The sequence below is a fragment of the Ammodytes marinus genome, assembly GCF_949987685.1.
Source record: "Ammodytes marinus genome assembly, chromosome: 11".
In the NCBI taxonomy this organism is placed as follows: domain Eukaryota; kingdom Metazoa; phylum Chordata; class Actinopteri; order Uranoscopiformes; family Ammodytidae; genus Ammodytes; species Ammodytes marinus.
The window spans coordinates 27587049-27614745 of record NC_137215.1 but is presented as its reverse complement, the minus strand read 5'-3'; the positions used below and the strand labels follow the sequence as shown (position 1 = coordinate 27614745).

General features: G+C 42.2%; 1 protein-coding gene across 1 annotated transcript in view; it reads right to left on the bottom strand.

Moving 5' to 3' along the window:
• slc24a3 (solute carrier family 24 member 3) overlaps positions 1-11884 on the bottom strand; it is a gene marked incomplete at both ends in the record, with an annotated part of 97951 nt that extends 86067 nt beyond the window's left edge. Inside the window, one exon of the mRNA XM_080037274.1 lies at positions 11722-11884. Within this exon, the coding sequence (XP_079893400.1) occupies positions 11722-11884 (163 nt within the window). The remainder of the gene's footprint in view (positions 1-11721) is intronic.
• Between the last annotated feature and the right edge of the window lie 15813 nt (positions 11885-27697).

Here is a 27697-nt window from a genome sequence, read left to right as displayed (position 1 = left end):
GTCCTTGTGTAGGAAAGGGACATCATACCTTTTATAAAATGTAGTTTTCATCTTAAAATTCAAATAAAAAACATATTTAGCAGTAATGTACATTTCCACGACAGGGTGGACATATCTTACACTCATTCCTCTGAAAACAGGTCATAATTAACCAAAAATAGGTGTGGGAGCTCCGTAAATATATATTTAGACAACTTCAGAGTCCACTATTTATGATAAAGCATAAAGGATATGGAAATTTAGGACTAAAATTTTCAAGTATTGTGAGGGTGGAAAGGCACCCTACAGCGATATTGACCCAGTTGTCATATTTTAAGCTTATCCCTTTGAGTCCTGTAATACTAACGTTCGCCGGCGCATACATTTGTATTTTTGCTCACTGTGAAGTCATTTCTTTGAGTATCTTCAAATTTTTCATATCATCAGAATCTGTATAACCCAAGCTAAAAGGTTATCTAAGTCAATAATTCAGAATTATTATTGAAAATGTTGAAATTGTGTCATACATGAGAAAAATATAAATAGCGTAATGTATTTTCATCGTATTTTATCAAATAAACAAAAAAGATATATTGGTACAAAAGATTTCTGAATGTAGAAACCTGTACAAAATATTTCTGAAGACTTCATTAGTGATTTGAACAATGTACATGTTTTAGTTTTAGAGATATGATATTTTTTATGAGAGGAGTGCAAAGGCGTTTTGTTAGTTCCAGAGAAATATTTTCTTCTGCTCTACTCTCTCCGCTACTCTCTTTGGAGTTGCTGTGTGACAGTAATGAAACTCCAGGGATGTTTGCTCACTCTTGCTAGCTTCCTTAGCATGTTTAGCTTAGACAGAAGCTCAAATATGTCAAAAAGTGCTCTCCATAACTCAATAAACCTCTCCACACGATGTCCGCGATGTCGTTCACTCACTCAACTGAACACTGTTGGTCCGAATGTGTCGATTTTCCCTCGCTGGGGCTCGACCTATGTTTACCGTAACGTTTAGTATTTTTACCGTAACGCCTAGTGTGTCATAGCATATACCATCGGAAAGCTCTCGTTATTCCCTTTCAGAAACCGGTCGAATATTTTGAATTGCCCCACACATTCAGGAGTTACGGTACTTTCAAGCTCATGAAAGTGCTGGTGAATCTCGTCTGTGATTGGACGGTCGTACTGCGGAAGTCCAGTGGGCTACCGTAATGATTAGTATATGGTCGCAAAGCTCTACTTCTCCGCTTTCTGATAGTTTTTGAATTATCTAGATATCAGAAACGGTTTAAAAGTTACGTGAATGAGAAGTAAGCATGCGCAAACGTGTCGCCGAAGACACATTCGGACTCAAAGGGTTAACTCATATTTTGAAATGATGGTATTAACAGTATTAGTAAAAAAAAAAAAAAGTTTTGGTAGCCCTTTTTATTTTTTAGCGGCGCCCCCTGCGGATGGATGCGCCCCTAGCATTTGCCTATACTGCCTATGCCCAGGGCCGGGCCTGACTGCTGGTTGGAAAAACAAAGATGGTTGCTGGTTGGTTGATGTTTAGACCCTCATTTTGCATTTGTTGAGTTCCTGCAATGAAAATGGGCTCAAATAAACGTAATGAAAAAAGCACATGTACTACAACACACATGGTAACAGCAATAGTATTGAAAATTCATATCCAAGATTGCGGTATTCGGAAAATTAAAAGGCATTTCTTCCATATGGATTGAGCTGCATTAAGGGCGCTTGGTCAAACATAGTAGGTTACCGTTTTGAACTAAGAAACAATGGGATGGTGGCGAAGCATACAGCAAGGAAGTCAACAAAGCGATGAGCTGTGCTTGAGGACATCCAACTAAACAGGCTTTCTTGAAGATTGTGTGTTGCATTATGATTGTGTGTTGCATTATGATACAGTGGGACAGTGAGCAAGGATGGGGCGCTACCAAGGGCACACCTAGATTACAGCTACAGTGGGGACAGAACAAAATGATAGCTGAGAGTCACACAAATGGAGACGCAGATGAGTGCACTGTGGACCACTAGATGGAGGGAATGATAGAGAGAGAGTACATCAGAGGAGGGAGAAATTGATGGATAGAAAACAGAGAGAGAGGTTATTTGAGTGTGTCTCAGACTGGGGGAAATGTTACTGGCTGTGTTCACTCAGCCCTGACTGTTGAGATGTGTGTGTGTGTGTGTGTGTGTGTGTGTGTGTGTGTGTGTGTGTGTGTGTGTGTGTGTGTGTGTGTGTGTGTAACAGTGTAGGTATGAGAGCTTAAGAGCCTGAGGTAGAGAAAAATGAAGAGTGACATGCAGATGTCCCTGTTTGTGAGGGTCATGGCCCAAAAAGTGCAACAGGAATCTAAAATTGAACTGTGCCACATAGCACCAAGGCATCATTAACAGATAGAGACTTTAACAAGGCTCGCAATGGAACTGCAATTCTTTCCGCTAATGACCCAAAGGTGTCCGTAGTAGGGGTGTGAACGGTTACAAAAATGTCTTACCGGTTACATGCCTGCAATTTTTTAGTGTACACGTTTAACCGTTTATTATGGGGGGGGGGGGTCGACGTAATAATTTTTTTTGCCGATGCTGTTGGAGTGACAGTGTGCAATGAGAAAGACCGGCAGACAGAGAGAGAGGCAGAGAGGCCTTTATTTCATAATTTTGCTTTTTGTTATCATAACTAGCCTAGCGATTATCTGTGTTTAGACTGACTGCCGCTGTCGAACAGAGACGGAGATGAAAACAAAAGTGAAACTGAAGGTGTCAGGTGAGAGAAATTGTTCTGAAGCACAATTTGAAATAATTATTTTTTAGAAGCGGCACTAACAATTCAATTTAATGCTTGTAACGATGAGCCCCCTGATGTGGCGTTTAAGAAACTAAACCGATCAACGAAAGCAGTTTATACAGTATGTGTCTTCCCAGCACAACTCACAGGAGCGAACTGCAACCTTAAACTACTGCAAATAACAATGACCAGTCTAATTCAACCACAAATTGTAATCTACAAAAAACAACACTGGCTGATTTCACTATGGACAAAGGCATAAGAATGTGTCAACCTACTCATCACTTCCTATTAGCGTCCTAAAATGTTAAACCAATGGGACCTAGCTACCCTCTGCTGTATCCATCGTACATACATTCTATGCTTCATATACAGCATTTATTCTTTTTACTGTTATTTAAGGCTTGAATTTAGTCTGAAAACATGCGTCACTGTTTAAAAGCAGCAGACTCCTCTGACACCAAATACCACGTTATTCCTGGCGTTTACCTCCCCAGCTCCACCGGCATCAAAAAAACATTTATTTTATATATTGTTTATTATTACTAACCATGAAAGAATTAAAATGTTAGGACCATTGATATGTGATATAGCACACATTAGTGTTAGGATTAGCAATACAAAAGTTGAGTTCTGATGTTCTGCATTCAAACCGTTCAAAGCTGTTAAGATAAACCTATGCATTTGTGTTTATGTGTTGCTCTTTTAAATTAGAATAGCTGTGTGGTAGGCAATGCCTTCCTAACCTTACACATTACCTTACCACCAACCAATAAATGTATAATAATTATGATATCGGACAGTATCGGCCGATATCCAAAACCCAGATATCGGAATCAGATCGGAACTAAAAATAGCGGATCCGTGCATCGCTTGACTCTGCCCATTGGCAACAAGTGGAGATGAAAAAAGTAAAGTAGAGAGGTAAAGAAGCACTTCAGAGCACTCCGCACACACAACTAATACTGTCTGTGTTCTTTTATAAGAAGCCCTGACTTCTTATAATTATTATCCATTCAAATATCTAATGCAGCATAATAAAGCTGCATTAGATATCTGAAGGCTGCCTGGTAATTTATTTCTGTGAAATTCTCCGAAATGCTCTTACATATACTCTCTCATCATGCTGTGGTAAAACCAGCTCAGACCCTGACCTCTGTGCTGCTTAAAGGATAATTCCACTTTACTGCAGTTTATTTTCTGTAGTTCGGACAATCTTTTCCGTAAGTCATGACAGCACTGCATTAAGCAAAGTCATCCCCGATGATTTGCTGTTTGGGCTTCAAAAATACCTGTACAATCCATAAGGATTAGGTGTATACTTTTAATAGGCACACGTGAAATCTACTGGAAAAAAAACATTTGCCACTCTTGCATTGCTTCTTAAAGTGTTGGTTACTCTATGGGAATAAATATGTACCAATGGAGAATTCCCTTCAGTTTCCTAAAAAAAAGTAGAAGCTTTGTTGAAACAATAAGTATAGTTGTGACGGTTTTATTATGTCCACTCTGTCTGAAACACTCAGCCTGTCTCTTTAACCCCCGCCTCCAAAAAGCCCAGTCTGCTCTGATTGGCATCTCAGGGGTATCTGGGGGTGTGGCTCATCACAGGTGGAGGTAGCGCTAGCTTAGAGTTGGTAATGAGGGGGCTTGGCTTCTCACCATATGATGTCATAAGGGGAGCGAAATTGGACTCTGGCTTTTGAACACAGGTTTTCAGGAAGGTGGAGGTTGAGAAAAAGAAAGAGGTTTAGTTTCTCTCAAACACAAGGCAACCTATCTTCTTTACTACAGCATTACTACGCCTAGCAGAGGAGAATCAATATATTGGGCGCAAACGTTTGAGTCTGCATTGGTTTTTGCTTTTTCCATTTCCAGTTTCATTTTGCATCTCACTCAAGATACGCCCATACGCACTGTCACAACTTTATTCAATCTATGGTGTTTGAAATGGCCTCTCTCACCATTACTTACAATTCATCCACCTCAACATGTGCCCCACACACCCCTCGTAAATGGACTCCACTTATATAGCGCTTTTCCCTGGTTTTTCACAGACCCAAAGCGCTTCAAATGGTGTTGTACACATTCACCCAATCTCACACACATTCATACAGCAGCTGCTACCATTCAGGTTGCAAGCTAACTATCAGGATCAATTTAGGGTTCAGTGTCTCTTTGCCCATGGGACATTTCGACACTTGGCGGGGAGACGGGGGATTGAACTGCCGACCCTGCAACCCAGTGGACGACAGCCCTACCCGCTTCACCACAGCCGCCCAGTTTCCAGCTTTCCACCGACTCCATCTCCCCCTCATCATCTGGATGTCTCCCTCTCCACTCCCCTCGCTCCAGGCCACTCCTTCTCCAGCACCTTCCCTCTGTCCCTGCATTCCAATAGTAGTTGCACTTCCCCTTGTTCATTTACCCTCAGCCCTTGGCATGACGTAACAGCATACGTTGCACGGAGGGAACTTGGAGAGCGGAGGGAGACTGGGCGGGGGAGGAGCAGAGGATTTAAATGGAACCCACTTGCCCACTTGCCCTTGTAGTCGCAATGGACCGTCAGTTACATAGGTAAATCTGAATGCAAATAATACAGAATTATAACATTCTGCTAAGGTAGCCTATGTTGCAGAAAGCCATTTCCATAGCATAACAAACATTGAATTTCGACACGGTAACTCAGATTATCAAGATATTGTTACTTACACATGTAAATAGTTTGCTCCGACATATTTTCTTATTTATACTTTCAACCAAAAACATTTGTTTTAAATAGTCCTCTAATTGGCAGCCATCGGTGTTATAGCAGCAATGTGTAAACTGCAATACATTCACTGGATTGTTCGTATGGAAATAGGATAGCCTAATTGAGGCGTTTTGGAATATATTTATATATATATATATATATTTGTCCTGCGGGTGGCCGCGATGTCCCTAAAAGCATACAGTCTACCGGAAAATAAAAGGAGAAGAAGAAGAAGACGAACTGCAATGCACTGTGGGTGATATCCACCTCGGAGTGACCATCCATGTTGACTTGATCACTCAGCCCTCCGAGGGTCTATCTCACGAAGTTCACTTCAGTTTCCAGACTATTGGAACGACACTTAAGATGGCAGCGGGGATTCCCCCAAGGGCAAGTGCCTAGGGCAAGTGAACGAGGGCCTGTTGAACGGGTATTGGAACGTACCCTGTGTCCTTGCTTGCTCTGACTTCCCCTCCAAGCCCCCAGACCCCTCCTTGTTTCCCTCCACTTTTTCTATCTCTGAGTCCAGAGGCTTGGACAGCTCAAAGTGCTCCGTCTGTTCCCTCTGCCCTCTACTAGCATGCAAAGAGTAAGGGGACCCAGCGACAAAGAGCTTTAAGTTATGTAATGAGATCATCTGGACACACTAATGCTGTTTACCAGCTATACCAAGCAAGCAGCCATTAGTGTCTCCTCTATAGCATGACCATTTCATTCTGCCTGGTACAAAACGCCTTTTAGGTTTGTTACAGATGAATGATGGGAGGGTCTTTGGCTTGGGCCACCGGGCTCAATGCTTTTAAAACCTCCAGATGACGGCAACATGTGTTTGCTCCTATGAGTAATCCTCCTTCCTATAGTGCTTTTGTCCTGGGTCTGACTTTAACCCTGTGTTTTTCAGGAGGTGATGGATGGAGGTGATGGATGAATGGTTGGATGGATGGATGGATGGATGGAGGAGCCTATGCCTCGTTTCCACTGAGCAGCAAAGTTCGATTCGCCACAGTTTGGTTCTGCAGGGCACGTCTTGCGTTTCAACTGCAGACAGTACCCTTAATTGGTAGGCAGGGTTCATGTCGGATGACAATAGCTGTGGTCAGAGTATACAGACTATGGCTCAGAGCCTTTGAACAGCATTGGCAGTTGCAGCTAAGTATATGGTGACATCGTAGCAGTGGACAGACTAGGCCGCTGATTAATTCAATGAAGTGGAAAAACGGCACACAATAAACATAGAGCTGCGCGCCAACATTTTAATCTTTACACAAGACTCTTCGATCTTGCCAAGGTGACTACACACGGCGGTGTATCCTTTGCACAGAAATGCCATTCTATCGACCAATCAACAGACTGCATGTGGCCCCAAAAGTGAAGTCTAAATAGGTGTGGCATTTAGGGCCTATGAAATCCGTTTGATTTTTTTCCAAATTCCGTTTGATTTTTTTCACGAATTCCGTTATTTCCGCTTTAATCTCACGACTTCCGTTTTTTGACAATTAACACTCATTTAATTATCAAAATGAGTGTCTAATTAATGCGAACAAATAAGTGTCTAATTAATGCGAACAAATAATATTCTAACAATTTAATCAGATATAAGACTAAATTTAAAATAATCACAACATTGCCCTGTTTTTAGTGCTTCAAATAAAAACAACTAGGCCACCTGACTGTAAAACGAAAAAAAAAACAGATTTGTTGAGTATAACAGAAAATAAAGCCATTCATTGTGTCCTTCAAGTGAAACATTAAATCATGTTTTTGCATAAATAATAAAGTCCTTATAAACTTTTCAAGAAGAGTGAATATTGGACAGGCTTTATAGGTCCATGGCTTTTACATGTGGGACAGCGCAACACCAACCTACAGTCTGTTGTGCGACGGAGAGCTAGTTAACATTAGCATCAGCGTTAGCCGACATCACGGAAACAGCTGAATAATGTAACACATAAACACAAGTTACACTATATGAAAACAATGGGCCGTAGACGCTAGAGTTATAATTTTTTTTAAGGAAACATTGTTGAGACAGGAATTTCGTACCGCAGCGTCCGTTCCATAATACATCAACACTCCCTTTAGCAATGGCTGAATATAAGACTTCCCTGTGCTGTGTATCTGCAGGAGCGAGTGGCCATTAATAACTTCTAAACAGTAAACGTTTAACATGATTACGTGCATTTAGATGCTTTAATCATATGCCGAATGTATAAACAGACCATATTATTAACAATAAATTAAGTTATGTACATGCCAGAGTTATGTTTATAGATAAATTAGTAAGTAAACATTGAATAGAGAGATTTGTTAGAGGGGTTTGGCGCCGTGTGTTAGCCAGGCTCTACTTATCACTGCTGTATTTTGGTTTTTAGATGTCGCCAAACCAAAATTTCTCCCTAGTTCTGCTTTAATTTCAACCATGTTGTGTCCGTTTGCCTTGGAAACTGAATTTCACCAAAATAATGGTGAATTCTGTAGGGCTGGTCCGAATGCCATTTTTCAGGCTTCGAATATTCGTTGGTTTCTCCGAGCGAATATTCGATCCAGAAAAACACACCATCAAAAACAACATAAAAAAACGTTAATAATCCCTATATACTCCCATGAACGGATTTTGACACTATCTGCATATTTTGTTGAAGATTTACGCGCTCGGAGGTGAAGTAATGGATGCGCTATGACACTTAGTGATGTAATATCCTCCTAAATGAGCAATACTACTACTACAATATTACTAACTTTTATATCCAAAAATAAAATTATTTGATGACATTATATTGCAGTACTAGCTTCTTGCAAAAAAAAATGAAGCTCCGAATACTAATTTTCCGAACGAGTATTCGAATATTCGAATAATTCGGGCCAGCCCTAGAATTATGTGACATTCCGTGTTAACAGTAGATTCTGTTTTTATTGCCCGAATCCGTGATTCCGTCCGCGCTTTCATTATCGCGGAAATCATAGGGCCCTAGGCATGGTTCGCTTATTTTGGTAACCTTTCCAACTTTTGACAGTGAAAACTCAAGTAAATGCTTGCCGAGCGGCACCAAACTGCACCGCACACGAAACAAGACTTTAGAGGGATAACGTTGGAAATAAAATAAAAAGGGGGTTAAGAGGAGAGTTGTGTGCACATCCACATGCCGGCCCTCAGGGGCAAAGACATGAGGGAACACACACACATCTTGACGTGTGTGTGTGTGTGTGTGTGTGTGTGTGTGTGTGTGCGCGTGTGTAACCTTATCCAAGATCTTGAAAGCCTCAAAGTGTGGCTCGAGGGACCATTAACACTAACATGAGAAGTGCTGGTCCCCCTACTGGGAGCGCATGTCAAAATACTGTCACAGCACCACCCAATTCAAACAAACATTTCTCCATCCTTCATAATTTTTAATTTATCAAAAAATATAATTATCTGATTTCTAATACGACTGTTGCTGTAATACCATTATCAAATAGGAAAGAGAAATAAAATGCATAATTCTGTAGCCTACATAAGGATCAGGCTTGCTCTTCATCATCAAGTTGTAAGGACCAAAATCGTTGGCTGATTTCTATTCTCATTATTGATTAGTTCAATAAATAGGGAACAATGGCCATCAACACCCAAAGATATTCTATTTCCATCGATACAAACAAAGAGAGCCAATGAGCTCCTCCAAGTGGCTATGTGCAATGCACATATTCATGTACAGCTTTATAGTTATATTTTGCCTTAACGTTTAAGATTCTACTTTATTTTATAATATTTATCTAGTACAGAAGTTATACAGTATCTCACAAAAATTAGTACACCCCTCACATTTCTGCAAATATTTCATTATATCTTTTCATGGGACAACACTGAAGGAATGACACTTTGATACAATTAAAGTAATCAGTGTACAGCTTGTATAACAGTGTACATGTACTGTCTCCTCAAAATAACTCAACACACACAGCCATTAATGTCTAAAGTGCTGGCAACAAAAGTGAGTCCCCCCCCCCCACCCCCCAAGTGAAAATGTCCAAATTGGGCCCAAAGTGTCAAAACAATTTTTGGCCACCATTATTTTCCAGCACTGCCTTAACCCTCTTGGGTATGGAGTTCACCAGAGCTTCACAGGTTGCCACTGGAATCCTCTTCCACCCATTCATGACGACATCACGGAGTTGTTGGATATTAGAGACCTTGCGCTCCTCCACCTTCCGTTTGAGGGCTATAGAGCCTTCTATAAATGAAAGCCAAGTACTAACTCAAGTGGTCAAAATGTACTTCTTCGCCTAGTAAATCCAAATAATTCCATAGTAGTTGTCTTTATTGATTCTAAAAGGTGCATCCACGATTTACGCGCGTAACGCAGCTAAAATGTTGCTTGATCATTTTGTGTCAAAAATGGTTCTACGAGGGGGCGCCCTTAGCTCAGTTGGTAGGGCGTCCCCCCCCATGGGCCTCAGCCAGCAGCGGACCCGGGTTCGATTCCAGCCCGCGGTCGTTCTCTGCATGTCACTCCCCTCTCTCCGACCGTGCCAATGTATGTGACGTCGGGTCAAGCCCAACGCTGATTGGCCAAAGCGTCACGCGTAGGAGCGTAAAAAGTTAAATTTTTTAAACTCCGCGCGTATGCGTATTTACGCGGCTTATACGCGGCATCTATGCGCGTAAACTAATGGTTCCCTATGGAAAAATTGACGATTTTATCCGCGTCTGTACACGTGTAGTGTGGCCGCACCTTAATACGTTATTAAACATTGGAAGGGGGCTGAGCTGAAGTAACAATCACAAGGAGTGTTTGTGTGTCAGTCGCAAAGCTTGAAAGCCATAAGTGAGAACATAGGAAATGAAAAGGTCTCAACATTGTGCCCAGACATTTCATTATTGGAGCAATAATTTCTTGCTTTATCGGTTACATATGAAGAGACATCTGGTGTTCCCACACTGCCTCTGAAGTCAATTCACATTATCATCTTCTCTGCAGCCTTCTCTAAAAATAGATATTTTCAGCTAAAAAGAATCAACTTCATGAACAATTATCACTAAATGTAGAACACAGTACTGTGTGTGCTTTCCCTCTGCTCTCAAAAACACTTCCATTGTTTTTCTATACAGCTGCAACAGATGTTTTTTGCTCCATACGTCCATAACATTCAGTCACATTAACTGGGGCTGCTGACTTGACTAGTTTACAAGACCTACTTGGCAAACGACACCAAAACATTGGCTGGGCTCCGAGCCTGTAATGATATGAAGCTGTTCAAAAAAATTGGAATCCTGTCTGTGTGTAGCCTACACACAGGCCCTACAACTATAAATAACTGACACCACATTGATCACCACTGGACGATAACTATGAACCTGGTTGACATGATAAAGTTAAAAGAGCACTGCCTTTAAGGCTGTCATTGAATCAGTGTCACCACTGCCCTCCTCCGCTTACTCTAGCCAACATGAAATGGTAGGGGGTAAAAAAGTAGATTTCTGTTTAGTAGTAGGAGGAACACAGAGCAGCATAGTCCCCTGCTACCATTTCCAGGGGATTATTAAATACAGATGTGGAGCTACGAGGAGGCATGTTGTTGTTTTGTTCTTTACAGGGACTGTAAGTGTGTGCAACGGATACAAAAGAAACAAAGCAGCTCTCAAACACTCACATTCTGTGTGATGTAGCTGCACTAATCCTAATGGGGATCATATACTGTCTTATCTTTGACAGCCTGTCACAATCACTACTGTACTGTGTTCACTGGATGGGCTATGGGCATTCATTTGTTTACCGCTATTCTATTGTATGTGAGCGTCCTATCAACCTGCTGCTCACCTTTATATTTCAAATTCCATATGTCGCAATAATGTATTGCCTACACTATTTTATATAGGCTACTGTATGTTAACATATTGCACCTTGTATGATTATTTTCCTTAACAGAATCCATCACAGTTATCTATCAAGGAAATTATGCATAAAAGCCAATGCTTGTGTTGTTGTTTAAGACATTATAAATGTAACACAAATAAAAAACAAACAATTAAACGTGTAGGTATAATAATTAATAAACCCATGCCATTTTTTTGTTGTTGCTCTAAACGCCTTTATGCCTACAAACTGCCTGTTGTTCCTTCTCACCACAAACTCCTCTTTACAATTAAAACTTGTAGGCTGCAGTGATATCTGAGACCAATAAAAGGGAAATCGGAGACATGTAAAGTGCCCCTCACCTGCTCTCTGTGCCAAAGCCTGGAACCCCATGACCAGCCCCAGCAGTACCCCCGCGAAGCACATCTGGACGGCGAATAACTCCTTTCGCTTTCTCCGCCTGCCTTTGCTCCTCCGTCGGTTCAGCATCGTCTCCGGCATCCCTTCAACCACCACGCGGGCCATGGCGCTCCTCTCTACGCGAGCGGTCCGGTGGAACCCCCCCGGTGGTGGTGACAAGGTAACGAGAAACTGGAGCGAGGAGGAAGAGGCAGAGAGATGCGCTGTGTGGGCACACTGGACTCACTCGACGGGAGGAGATAGGACTGGCTTGGCCATGGGTGTGTAAAGTCAACTGCAACAGTGTAACAATGGTGACGTCCGGTGCTAATTTTTCAAAATAAAACAATTCCATTATGAAACAGTTAACAACATATTTTCAGAAAGGATCTTGCATCTGAAAATACAAATTGTGGCCATTTGCAACATTGTTGCTTATCTTAGCTATTTGATTAATTTGATGTTTTATTCACTTGGTGTCTAGTCTACATAATTTTGAAAATAATGATCCCATATTGCTAGAATAATAGGCTAAAGAAAATAAAGCTACATTTCCATCAGTTGGAGGTGGACATTCAATTGTATAAATGGTAGCTTGATGACATTTCCAAATAAATACTTTATGTATTAATTTTTTTGTCCTTTTTTTTGCAGGGTGCTTGGGTTAATCTGGCTCCGCCCGCCTACGTACTTCGCTCAATTGTCATTACCCTTCAGTAGTCAGTCTGGACCTGCGGTATATTTGCACGTTTTCGACACATTTTTGGCGGTCCAATCAGCGAACAGAGGGAGTGGCTGAGAACAATGACGTTGAGGTCGTGCCGCAATTTCAGTTGTAGTCAGACGCCGGCGCATGACATACGTCACGACCAAACGTTATGCGATTGGTTGGCAGATCCAGAGTGGCACCGGGCAGATCCAATAGTTTTAAACTTCAACAGACACCCGCCTTCAAGTGAGTTAACCTTTGTCAATTCATCGATTCCAGACCTTCTGTACAAATGAAATGAAGTACGATGGTCTGGTAGGACCCGGCTATGCTTGCACAGCCATCAGAAGCCAAATGGGTTTCAACAACTTGCCAAGCCATATAAATATTTTAAATGTAAATAGGCTACAGAACAACTTGTCGGTTATAATATTATGCTTTTATTTTGCGGTTGCCATTTCCGGTTCTTAGCTAACACCAGGCCACTTTGACACAGTTTGGTTCTCGGTGCTCTGCCCCTCTTCCTCCTCGTTGGTTGGAGTCAGAGGGATGACGTCCAGGCCGAATGATCCGGGACAGGAGTGTGGATGTGCGGGAGTGTGTGTGTCACCTGTGGGTGAGCTGTGTGCTGCCTCAGGGCAAGAGATGTCACAGGGAGAGGGAGAGAAACGAGGGAAGGGGCGTGTGCATGCTCATGTGTTTGTGTTTGAGAGAGAGAGAGAGAGAGAGAGAGTTTCATTTTATAGGCCTATGATCAATTATGATATTGATGATATTATATTTGATTATTATAAATATGATATCATTTGGTATTTTTGTTTTTATTAGTTTAGTTTAGATTATTACCTTTATGGATTTGTATTATTAGCCTATATATGATGCTTGTTCAATTGAAATATTAAGAGGTAGAGAGAGAGCAATACAGATCATCAGCATAACACTGATGATCAATACAAACTCCTTGAAAATTGTGTTAATAAATGACATTATTATAGGATATGCAAATCACAATTGAAAAGTAAATTCCAATCTAAAACTAAAATAAAAACATAAAAAAAAAGATTCCTACAAGGACAGGAGGGTATTGACCTTACTGGTTGTTGAAGAAGGGTATTTTTTTATTTCCCAATTCATAACTTTAACATTAACTACTAAATACTAACTACTGCATTCTGTTAAATCGTTTAACTTTAAATAAAATAAAAAAAGTCTCTCTCTGCAAATGTATTGAATCAGTCAAGCTGAGTAATTTTATTTTTTCCATTTCAACTAAAAAATGATGATAGTATCGCTTCAAGAAAATGAGTCTCTTGGTGAACAATAAATTGCAGCTATGAGTGGAAGGGTGCATTTTAGATACCTTTTCAAATGCACGGCCATTATATGCATTACCATCAAAAACTAAGAGAATGACCTCTAACCCTCAGAATGGCTCACAGTGTTCACTCAGAGGCACTCCAGCTGATTGGAGTCAAAGGCGCTTTGACCCTCTCCATGGCGGAGGCTTTTATACTGGAAAAAACGCTATAGAGAAAAGTGACACAAAAGTGAAAGGGGAAGGAAAAGGAAAAGGAGTCGTGGGTAAAGTGTTTTTCGGAAATCGCTTCAGTCATCCGTTCATTTCATGCCTAGTGGATGTCATCGCAAGGGAGGGATGCAAAAACTGGGCATCCATAAGGCCATGGGAGAGATATTTAAAGCAGTGTCTGGCATTAAAGAATGAGCTCCCAGATTACACCCACAGCCCCTTGGCACATGTTTACACACACACACACACATGCATAAACACACACACTCCCTTTCTTCATAACGGATTGGGCATAATCCTCTTCCAGAGCAATAGCATCTGACAGCCGTGATTCGAGACAATGAAAATTACAATGACAATGACATATCGATTGTGCTGGATTAGGGTTTTAAAAAAAACTCCCTTGTTTAGTTTCAATGCAGAGTTAGACTACATGCATGTATGTCATGCTGCCTTTAACATAACACTATTTATTTCACATTATTTATAATCAAGAGTTTGTTCATTCTAGCTGCAACTTTGTAGCCTGGCTCTGCCCGCTTACCTACTTCTGCTCAAATTTCATTTTCCCTTCAGTAGTCAGTCTGGGTCTGCGGTGTATTCATGGGTTCTTGCTCGAACAGATTTCTGCCGGTCCAATCAGCGAACAGAGGGAGTGGCTGAGAACGATGACGTTGAGGTTGTGCGCCAGTTTCAGTTGTAGTCACAGGAAGACAATGGATAAGGATACGAGAGAAGCTATTCAGTCTGTTGTGGCAACGCTGCCGAATATCAAAACATTTAAGCCGGAGCAAGAACAAGCTATGCTGAGTTTTGTTGGTTTCCGGCCGGTACTGGCGCAAGACATACGTCACGACCAAGCACTATGCACCATTGGTCATGGCAGATCCAGAGTGGCACTGGGCAGATCCAATCATTTTAAACCTCAACAGACACCCACCTCCATGTGAGTGAACGTTTGTCAATTGAGCAGTTCCAGACCTTCTGTACAAATTAAATGAAGTAGGATGGTGTAGAACCAGGCTAGCAACTTTGTACAAAGGTGGTAGTCTTTAAGGACACCAGTGCCTCAGGCACGGGCCGGCAGCATGCTCACTTGTTAAAGAATCTAAGTTAATAGGTCAATGAATCACAGATGCATATTTATATGTGACTATGTTAGATCAATAATGGTAATATGATGATGGTGAAGAACCATGTGTAAAACTATATAAAAATAACATTGTTTTCGCTCATGGTCTCCATTGCTGTTACAAAATCACAGGTTTCCACAGGTGGACAGAGAATCGGATCAGAAGTCTGTCATAGATTTTACACATCTTAATCGCCTTTCTCTCTCTCTCAAGCACACATATCATACCTGTGTATGCACACTCCACACACTCACCTACAGTACACATGGACACACACACATACACACTGCGTTTGTAGTGTGATGTTACACCTACCTTTGATGTGATGTCGGTCCAGGCTTTGTCCTGTAAATCAATTGGGGATTCCATGTTTATTCATTTCTGTGTGGACCATTGAAGCTGCTCCACACCTCTTTTGATCATCAAGGATTTGGCAGGAACAGTTAAAGGATTTTTCTTCCTCGTAGGAGATTTGAGGTGTTTGAAATTAATTTGCCTACATGAGATACAGAAGGGACACAGAAGTCCCACCCTCTTAATTAAAACATCAGAGATAAAAGCTGCAATATACAGTGGTTCCATTAATTGGCTGTGAAAGATTGAAAGGGTATACAGTATACTGTATATATCATGCTTTATCGTAGGCTATAAGTAAATCCCTGCTGTTAGCAATAATATTGTATATTTGCACTTTCTCTGTGTACTTCATATACAGTACTCTAATCACTGAGAAGTAGAATTACTAAAAGTGTTTAAAGCGGCTACGAGGAACTTTTAAATATCTTTAAAACAGCCTCATGTTTCCTCTGATAATCATAAATTACCTTTAACAGCAAACGAGCCCATCAGTGCAAAAAAAGCCGTTCTTATATAGTTTTTATTACTGCATTTGGTCTGGTCGCACACACAGTCCGATTTTCGCCTTGCGCAAGCATGCTCTATAATGGTCACATTCGTATTGGTCGCAGATTTCAGTGTAGCGCAGCAACGCAATTTGAGAAGCTTATCCCTCCAGGTAAGGGAAGGGGAGCCTTGTTTTATGCTGCGTCCACACCAAACGTGTTTGGGGCGGAAGGGGCGGTCACTTCAAAGTCAATGTACAGACGCAAAACTTGCGCCGCTCATTCGCGTTAGTTGAAAATATTCATCTCACGTGAGGTCCCGCGGTGATTATCACGTGGAGCAACGCACATTTTCGCTTTTGGTGTGGACGCAGCATTAGACAGTTATTTGTCGTAATGATGGCTGATAACGGGCAGAACCAAAGAAAAAAATAAAATTCAATAAAGAAGGGAGAGTGATAGACGGGCAGTTGCCAAGCAACGTGTAAACAATTTAACGGGAGTGAACTAGTCCTTCAGTGTTTACCCTAAATGAATGAGCGGTACTAAAATGTTTACTTTGCTTCATCATCATCAGATTACCATTATTCATCTGAAATAGTCATTATTTACTACAACATAAACACATTACCTCATCATGATCCATACTGCTTTCTCTCATTAATTCGCTTTTCTTACTGCATCAACTCATTGCAATCAGGTGTGTGTGGCACTGACTGGCATTAGTTGATGAAGTGTCACTAACTCTCACAGAGCCGAAAAGATTGCGTGCCCTCACACTTTCAACACACGAACATGCACTATACTGCGTCCTAATCATTTGACTCTTGCAACGGCCTGCATGCGCTAGAAAACAGCTTTACGACAGATGGCGTCGTAAAAATACTACCGCTTTTGTCCAAATGGGCTGCCAGCCGCCAAAGTTACTCGTAGCCACTTTAAGGTTAGCAACAGCAGTGTGTAACTGCAGACATAACTAAAATATGAAGCGTGTGTTTCATAGGGTGACAATTTATTTTTTATAAATTAGTGTATAGTTTTGACAAGAGTGTTTCATTTTGCAAAGGATCTGAGGTGTTCTGCTAATTGTGTTTGGTTGTGCTAATTGTGTGTAGTGTTTTGAGAAAATGGGCCCTGTTTCTGTTTTCAAAATCGTCTATGTGAAGCAGTGTATACGGATATTGCATTTTGACCAAACGGGAAAGCTTGTATTATAAAAATCCTTGCCTCCCTCTTGATGAAAAATCATGTTCTCTTTAAGCAGATTATGGAGTTTTTTGTTCCGGTTTCTTTTATCATATCCGCACAGATGTGTGCTTGACGCCCACACAGACTGAGTCAGAGGTAAAGGTACATCTGAGTGCACTGAATTATGTACTTTGGAGATTTTACGTGGAGGTGCACACACACACACACACCTGTTTTCTCTTAAAGCTTGTACCTGTTCCACTTTAGCAATTGTGTGTCTGTGTTAGTGTAACATCATCTTATGCTGAGAACAAGCTCAGCTTCTCCCCTCCCCCCCTCTCTCTCTGCTGCTTTTCTAATCTCAATCAGGACACAGACTGTGTTCCAATCCCCATACTTCACTAATGTAGAAAAAGATTAAGGGTGTCCCTATAGCTACATTTGGTCAGATGCACATCCTAATACATCCGGTCTTGATTTTTAGTGTGGAAATCAGCAAGCATTTCTGGCACTACCAGCCACTACTAGCTGGGAGATGGAAGACCCAGGACTAGGTGGAGAGATTATATCTCCATACTGGTCTCGGAACGCCTCGGGATCCCCCAGTCAGAGCTGGTGAATGTGGGAACGGAAAGGGAAGTTTGGATTCCCCTGCTCGACCTTATCCCAGAATAGAGGATGAAGATGTGTGAGTGAGTGATGAATGAGTTCTTACTGATTGCATGGTTTGATGCCATGAATGTAGTTTTGAGAAAGAGTGTAGTTATATCTCTTGCATGTTTGAGCGTGGTCAGGGCGCTTTCACACCTGCTTTGCTTGGTTGAAACAAACTCGGGTTTGTTTACCCCTTGCTGTGGTTCATTTGTGCAGGTGAGAACACAGCAATAGTCCCCTGGTGCGCACCGAAAGACCAAACAAGTGTACCGGACCAAACAAGTGTACCAAGACCTTGGTTGCGTTCCGAATCGCATACTTTCTACTATATAGTATGTAGAAAAAAGATTTAGGATTACCTTTTCTTGTGGCCAGATTTAGGATGGTTAGAAGTACCCGGATGTCCTACTTCATGCGGCCAAGATTGTTAGTGTTGAAAACTGCATCCTAATTGGGCGATTCTGACCCACGTGATGTCACGCCACATCGACGAAGCCTCCATATGAAAACAAACAGGGATGTGACGGATATACAGTAAAAGCAAGAGGCAAGATCAAGGCGCAATGTTATGATGAAATAAGAGAGTAAAGTATGTCCGAATAGTATGCCTACTGCATCCTAACTAGATTATTTTTATCGTCGGATGTAGTATGTAGAATAGAAAAAAGAAAGAGTATGGCATGTTTGTCATTTCAGAGTATGTACAGTATGTACAACAACAAATATTGTGTTCAATACAACCTATAAACAAGGATGTTCCACATGTTTTCTTCCCAGTAGTGCTCATGAGAGAGACGTTTGGCTATCTGTCCCTGTGTGCCTGTGTACACAGGGGGTGTAATTTGGTCCTTCTGTCAGATCAATATTGTCAGTCGCTCTACTGCCTCTCTCCAGGTCTGCAGCCAGGCTTTTCCCTGCGGGGATTCTCTCACAGCACTGTCTACGCTCGCTGGGCTATTCCAGTACCGATGGTTAGACTCCCTTTCTCTATATTTGGGAGCGACCCGTGTGCAAAGTCACTCCAGGGATAAAGAGTTAGAGAGGATGGGGTGATGACGGAGGACAATGGGCGGAGGTGGAGCACAGAAGAAAGGACAGGTGAAGGTCAAAACAAAGTGAGTTTATTTGGGTCAAATTCAGTTAAAAGGTTAAAATAAAATAAAATCCAAATAGGCCACAATCACAGGGCATCCACATGTGAGAAATGCCAATTTAAAAAGATTAGGTCTTTAGTTGTACTAGAAAAATGTAGGGTTAGACAGTGAGACCATAAAACACTCTATCTGCCTTTTCTCAGGCTAGGATGAACCGATTTCAAAAATACTACACAAACTGCTAGTAAGGAGACCGGTGGGTTAACAACGAGATAAGCGATTGTTATTTCTTATAGTGTTAAGATGTGTTTTATTCAGTGTGGATGACATTATAACTGTCAGTTAGCACCGTCACGTCAGTCAGCCGGGGCACTTAGTGAAGTTTCTTTTTCTTTCTCTCTCTGTTGTGTGAGCGTGCAAGTTTCCGCAGTAACCACCTATCAATCCATGGTTGAAACGTGTTCTCCCTGAGTTTGTTTGCATCGCCCTTGTGAGTAAGTGCATGGAGTTTCCCGATCTATATAAATTATAATTTATGCACGTTATTGAACGGCGGCGATTCACCGGTCGCAACAGCTGTTTAGCATGTCATCACAAGCGGAATATTGCTATTGTTCTTTTCCTGGGATCTGTATTCTGCTGTGCATGTTAAAGAAGGAAATAAACAGCGGATAAATCCTTACTCCTCTCATCATCTCATGCTTCATAGTCTGACGTTTTTGGCCTTAAGTGGTGTTTTAGCCGACACCCCTGAAGTGAATCCAGTGATATTAACAGATCAGCACGGTGCATCCAGCAGTTTCTTCTACTACTTTTGTTGAGAACAAAATACTTGAAGTGCAGGATAAACCTCTTGCTGTCTGTTGATGTGCAATACATATTGAAGGTTATGTAGCTTACAAGTAGGCCTACCTGTCTGTTCTACTCATTTCAACTGACTTGTGAAAACTGTTCAGAAAAATCTAATTTTTTTGACATATAGCAACTTTTTTTTTTACAGTAGGCTAACGCAAATAGTTACTTTCCCTGGTAACTAGTTACTTCTATTATAAAGTAATTCAGTTACTAACTCAGTTACTTTTTGGAACAAGTAGTGAGTAACTATAACTAATTACTTTTTTAAAGTAACGTTCCCAACACTGATCAAAAGTGCGCAAGGCAATCGTACGCACATCAGTAAGTAATCAATCTTGATAAATCCCACCTGTTAAGTACCATGCTCGTTCACGCTCAGACCAATTGCATTCAGAAACGCCTTCATTTACCCATATATGGTCACAACGCTTCCCTTTATCAACCTGTGTTTTGCGCCTCACTGCTATAATGGCAAAGACAGCGAAGAAAATACACTTCTCCAATACAGAGCCCTGTTTCAGGTAGCTGGTTTTGAGGCAACCCAGAGTGTGTTCGCTCTGAGTTAGTAGAAACTCTCGGTTTTCCGTTTCAGGTAGCAGGTTCAGCGCAACCGAGAGTCAGTTACTGCGGCAACATACATCATGGGTCTAACCTGCTCGGGAGGTGGTTAGACCTACCCTGAGTTTGTTACGCTGCAGCTCCGACTGAAGAAAGAGTCACTGTTACAACGCATCCCTGTACAGTTTAAAGCAAAATCAATCCATAGAAATCTCCATCGGGATGTTTTTATCATGTACTGATGATGTTACGTTTGATCGATCATTTATCTGATCAGTAGCCTTGTTCTCAGCCCTCGTTCGTTCATATGGCGGCCACCTTACACATCGTGAACATGCTCTACATTCAGATTAATAAACCTATTTGTATTGTATGTAGGCCTATATCATTCTTCTTTTTATTAATAGGGATTTTTTTAACGTATGTGCCACTGAACAGATTTATGTCAGGTTAAAATGTAATTCTGCGGCTGAGGCTGCACACGATCGTTACTGTTCACTTGTCATCCCAAAGTCACAGACGAGCCTCGTTAAATATATATATATATATTTCTATATTCATATATATATGAATATAGAAATAATATAATAATTTAAACTGTGATCACTAGAGGACAAGGAATCTGGTAATACATCAATCAGGCTCTACAATGGAAACTGTCATCTAATGTGTCTGACTCCTCATTTAAAAGAAGCGACAGTCTGTTTACTGCACAGTAGACTATTATAGCTACATAATACAGCGAATATAAAACACTGTCAGCAATGCTTTGCGGCGCCATACACTTTTGCTGCTGCTGATATGCGTAACTTAATTCTTAAAATAGACTTGCTTCTCATACGGAAGCGTAATGATTCTATTGACACATTTCCCCCCCCCCCGTTGTTTTTCTGAATGGCCGAGGTGATTAGATCAGAGTTATGAGATAATATCCCCATTAATTCTTCTCCATAGCATAAACCCATTCGTTAATATTTTTAACTCTAGTGGGAGGAGCAGATACGTTTTTTTTTTTTTTTTTGAGAAGTGGGAGGATCAAGCATTTGTTTCTTCTGTTTCCATGGTGAATCATGTTATCAGCGATCCATTGACGATGGCTTTTACGCACGCGATCAACCCAGAGTGAACACCCTCAGAGTTGATTGACCCAACGCTGATCCACTGTTCTGAAACCCAAAACCCAGAGTTGCAACTCAGAGCACAGGATTAAACTCAGAGTTTGTAAAACCTGCTACCTGAAACAGGGCTCAGAACTGTAAACGCTTGGAAATTACTTTTTGGCTCATTTTGTGCAGGAGGTTCTACAAACAAAAAAAGCTTGCTGCATGGGAAAAGGTGACTGATGAAGTTAATTCAGTTCGGTCGGAAGAGAGAACAATATTTGAAGTTAAAAAATAAATAGTTTGATGTTAAACTGAAAGAAGACATGCGACCACAGAACTTTCCCCTTTGGACAACAGAATTGCCAGCATCATCGGCGACACAGCTCTGTCCGGCATAATTGAGGACGGTGACACCGACGCTCAAGCCGGGCCTACATTCAAATTGAAGGTAAAAGAAACAAACAGGAATGTGCTACTGCAACATTTTTATTTCAATTTGGACATAAAAAAAAATGTCCATTCAACAAGATAGTGCCCACCCACTTAATTCAGAGTACATGGTGTTGCCATCTGGCCTTCGTCTGTGTGTCCCTAAGACCACTAAAAATAAATAGAAGTACTCCTTTGCCCCTGCCTCGATTTGAGCAGTCAATGCCAGACCTGAGAGAGAGAGATTATAGTTGTTTCTTTGGGAACCTGAATGTTGTCTTTTCCTTCACAGAAAAAAATATGTATTATATAATATTTCCACTATAAATTGATGCAGAAAAGGCACAGATAGATGAATAAAAATCCACCAGAATGCAGGAAATTAAGTCTTTGACGCTCAAAAATCTCTGGGGGAGCACCCCCATATCCCACACCTATAATGTGTCCCCCTAAATGAACGAGAGGTAAAACAGAAGAGAAGAGAGGAAGATTTAACTCGGCTAAAACAAAATACCCCCCATAAAGATGATAAAGAACTCATTAATGGTAAATGGACTTGACTTATATAGCGCCTTCTCGACGACCAACATCATAGTAGTTATTTTCGTAGTACATCATTTACACCATAAGAAAATAAAATCTAAGTGATTCTCACTCTGTTGGCGACAACCTGATTAAAATCAATAGGCTATGAAAAGAACGCATGGATCAAACGAGCGCTCGTTGTAGTCCATTTTCGGAAAATAGTGTAGTTTCACGCTAGAGACTCACGTCAGCACTACTCGCCGTCGCGCAATGACGTCGGTTAGGAAAAGTGGAGTCGAATTCATTTGAAACAGTGCTGTCTTTTCCTATGTTCGATAGGAAGCACCTTTCATCTCTCCTTAACCCCGATGACGTTTAGGGGTTAAAGCGGCTACGAGTAACATTTAAATATCTTTTAAACAACCTCATGTTTCCTCTGATAATCATAAATTACCTTTAACAGCAAACGAGACCATCAGTGCAAAGAAAGACGTTTTTAAATAGTTTTTATTACTGCTTTTGGTCTGGTCGCACACCCAGTCTGATTTTCGGTTTGCTCGTGCAGGCTCTATGGTCACATATCCGTATTGGTCGCAGATTTCAGTGTGGCGCAGCAACGTGAATTGAGAAGCCTATCACTCCAGGTGAGGGAAGGGGAGCGGGAGCCTTGTTTGAGACAGTTGTTTGTCGTCATAATGACTGATAACGGGGCTGAACCATCAAAGAAAAAAAAGAAAATGCAATTGTTGTGAAAATAAGACAACCAGGATGCGTAAAGGACAGAGTTTCCAGTCAGGAGGTTAAAGTTAATAGAGTGATATTTATTTCACCAAAAGCAGAATAGATGACTCCGTACAGTTATACGTGCACGGACCTAGATTTGAGAAGTCAACCTAGAGTTAAATTCCCAGAAGAAGGCGCTTAGCAATGATGCGCTTGAGATTATATAGGGATTCCTCTTGTGAGGTCCCATAGGTCAAAGTCAAAACATGATGCAGGCGGGGCGTAGTTACTATACGTGGCCTGAGTCGGAGCACTGAGTATTGGCCACTCAAACCGGCTCTCTCTTCTCCAGGGTCATCCTCTTCTTCTTATCAGTGACGATGTATGCATGTTGTATGTGTGCAAGAAGTGGGGGGGCCCTTGTCAATCTAATCTAATCTGGTGCCTGGTACATGTTCAACTGTCAATGGTGTCAATAGGCACGTCTTGTCATGCAACAGTGTACATCTTCATTATCCAACTCTGTCTTATTCTAAGTGAGTGTGTGTTTAAGGTCAACCAAAGTTCTCTCCACGTTTCACTTCTGCAATCTCACAGTGCTATGGGTCAGTAAAAGTCCTACATGTGTCAGTTTCTACTTCTCTGTACAAACAACCGCAATAAGATTGTCTGGTGATTCAAACCGTCTTATGTGACTTCCTTACATGTAGGGTCTCCTGATTAAAGCTATAATGTGTAATATGTGTATATTCTAGTGCCTGTTGATTAAAGCTATCATGTGTAATAAATGTATTATGAGTGGGCATCTCTAAAAGTTAATTTTCTCTACAAATCCCCCTTTCCACACCTGATAGGTGTGGAATAACTTTAACTTTTAGTGTGCCTAATGCAAGCTATTGCTAAATTCTGAAAAGCTATAAAGGCGGATAGAGCTTAAAAGGCAAGATTAACCTGGGGATAAGAATCGAGGTCGGTCTCAGGATTGACAGTTTCTAAGTCCTGAGCTAACAGAGGAAAAGTCCCTGCATCATAAGACGGGGGACCTTGCTCCTTGGTGAGTGCTGTGGTAATTAGCCTAGTGACCATAGCCCTAAGGAAAGGAATGCAGCAACAACCACAAGTGACCAGAATTCCAACAAACACACCTAGGGACATAAGGACAGACATGATTAGAGACTTCCATTTACCAAAAGCGGCGTTTAACCAATCGCTAAAGGGATTGTCAATTCCAGTGTTGTCATGCATACTCTTTGAGAGTGCGTGTAATTCGTTAACAGATCTAGTCATTGAACCATCGGGTGCAGTATTATTGGGGATGACAGTGCAACACAAGTCACCAAACATAGCACAGACACCCCCTTTTTCTGCTAGCAGCATGTCCAAAGCCATTCTGTTCTGGACTGCCATGAGAGAAGTTGGGGCAAGTTGTTCAGCAGCGGCCTCCATACCATCTCTCGTGCTGTTAGTCAGTCTCAGCAGGGAGTACCAAACATAATTGATCCTGTCTACATTCTTATTAGGGGTTATCCAAAGGAAAATACTTTCAAAGCCAGAAGCTATCTGGTCAGCTAATTTATACTTGTCGGGGACCCCTCTTGGAACCCCAACTGCGTCCATGTAAGTGGGGTTAAAGTCCATATCTCCTACGGGGTCAGTGGAGCGTCTGGTCAAAACATGTCGTCTCCTGCGATCAGTCAAAGTCTGGGGCAGTGTAGAGTCTCTAACAACCTTATGGCCAAAAATTTTCAGGGGAGCCACTAGTCTAACCATAGCACATACCCCAATGGTCTGTGTAGCTACAATTCTGGAAATCAAGCGCCTGCCCCCGCAATACCAGTACAGGCCGTTGCGGGTCCAGGGGCCAATTACAGAACCACTGCTGGTGGAATTACACCAGTCCTGAGGGATACGGCCTACATTTAAAGTGGCAGAGGTGGAAGTGAAATTGAAACAGTGATATCTATTGGGCACCCCCTTTAGTGGGGAAAATACCCCTGTTTTGGTGTTATTAGGTAATGGTGGGAAAATGGCAGCCAAGGTGCCGCAGTTTGATGGAGTAGCCTCCCTAAATAGTCTCATCATGCATGAATAACCTACTCGGTCGGTGTCTGGAAAAAGGGGTGCAGGACTAGTGGTCAATTGTGGTCGTGCACTAGCGCAAGCAATACAGCCCTCCATGTGCTGATCCTGGGCAGACTGGATAAGCCAGTTTAACCAGACATTGTTATCCCCATAACCTGTGCTCATTTGGAGGATAGCCTGTGGTGTCAATTTGGAAAAGTCTTCAGCTATCACATGCATAGTACCTGAATCGGGATCAGGGGGTGGGGGCCTAGGGGTCGCAGAGGTGTTGGTCCTTACTCTCCTCCTGTAGTTAGCAGGGCGTTTATTTACCTGAATCTTGAATTGCCCCATTGGGTCAGTCCCCGTCTCCCACCCACCCAGCACGTAGGTTCTGGAATCATATAGCCTAGGGTTAGACAAAGTTAGAAATAGGGGGTTACAATGATTCTTAGCACATGTGGTTAGTCGAGTTCCCTTTGAAATGGACAATCTTCCCTTTATTAAAGATTTAGTCCCTCCTCCCCAGTCTTTAGCACCCGTGTTAGCAACCACAGACTCCCACCGTCTACATAGCAGATCAGGCCCATACCGGCCATTCTCTTTGTATACTTTGGACCCTTCAGTAGTACAGACATATTTTTCAGACCAGGCCCAGGGCTGCTCTTTCCCATGGCACCGGACCACGTCACAGAAATCAAACATGGCTGTGGCAGTTACACCTTCAAAAAATTCGAGTACAATTCTACTGGACACAGTTGTTACTTTGACGTGCCGATTAGTGGTGTCTGCTTCTCTCTTCCTACGGGGTAATTTGATCGCTGTCTGATTTATGTGAGCAGTGTCATTAGCTTGGTGGGAGGGGGCAATGGTGGAGGAATTGTTATCAGTCCTACTATTGTGATCCCAAGGTTCAAGACCCCACATCAGTAAAATAATGCACATTGCAATAACAAGCCCACCACCCGCTAAATGTCCCTTCCCCAAACCTATGTCCTTAAGGGACCTTCTCCTGCTCCGGGGCGGGGCCTCCTGCTCCGGAACCCCCAACAGTCTGTTCAATGTTCTCCTCATCTCTCTCTCCGTCACCTCTCTCCTCCGGTTCTCCACCATTTAAATTGGCCAAATCTAGTCTTACCTCCGCAAGTGTGCGGGTAGGAGGCGGGGCTGGGGCACAATGTGTTAGGTGATGCCACGGGGCACCTGATTTGGCTTTGACCTGAACTGAGTGTGAAGTAACCTCCTTCACTTCGTACGGTCCGGTCCACCTAGGGTCAGTCCACTTTCTCCTGTGAACCTTGACCCTGACCCAGTCCCCTACTTTAATGGTTGGCGCCTCTGGCCGTTCAGGTTGTCTCTCGAGTGCTTTCGCCACCTGGGTAGAAAGGGCTGAGACCAGAAGAGTGAGTTCACGCATATACTCAGACTTCTCTATTTTAGATACATCCAGGGACGGCATATGACCTCCGTCCCTGGGTGGACCTGGCATTACCCTTCCTGTGAGTAGCTCATGAGGGGAGAGATGCGTGCCTCCCCCTCTTGAGCTCCTCATTGCCATAAGGGCCAGTGGGAGGGCTTCTACCCATGTCATCTTGCTACCTGAGCAAACCTTGGCTATTTTGGCTTTCAAAGTCTGGTTAGCACGTTCCACCAGACCTTGCGACTGTGGGTGGTATACTGACCCAAAACTGTGCACAATTCCCAACCCCTGTTCCACCTCCTGCAACATTTTGTTACTGAAATGTGTCCCATTATCGGACCTGATTCGAGCTGGTACTCCATAACGAGGCAACAGTTCTGTTTTTAGCCATTTGACTACTGTTTTTGCGTCTTCATGCTTTGCTGGGATCGCCTCAACCCACCTTGAGAACCTATCTACCATTACCAATAAGTATCTCTTTCCCTGTACTACATTCTCAGAACCCATATCAGTATAGTCTATACTAATGTCTTGGAAGGGGGCTGATGGTACCGGGTAGGACCCCATAGGTGTCGTAAATGGTTTTCTGGGATTGTGTGCACCACAAACATGGCACTCTGCACAGAATAGCTTGACTATGCTTTCCATCTCTGGATGCCACCATTGAGCAGTAATGTTCGAGAGTGTGGTTTTCTGTCCTTCATGAGTGGGTCTGTGTGCCTCTGGCAGGAGCAGGCTTAGCAATTTTCCTGGGGCAACAACTCTTCCATCTGGAGCTCGCCACAAGCCTGTACTGTCTTTTTGTGCCCCACGGCGGGCCCACACTGACCATTCATAAGGTCCTGCTGCTTTTTGAATGTCAATAAGGTCTTTGGTTGTTAACCTTTCTCTCTGGGGTGTTAGTTTCAAAACCATTTGTGCTGGTTTATAGTCTCCTGCTGCTTTAGCGGCGGTGTCAGCTGCATCGTTGCCTGCACTTACTCTGGTGTTTGTGACATCATGTCCTTTGCACTTCATGATGGAGACACTGGCAGGGAGCATGATTGCTTCCACTAGAGCTAGGATCTCTTCCTGGTGTTTGATAGGTGCTCCACTTGAGGTTGTGTACTCTCTTCTT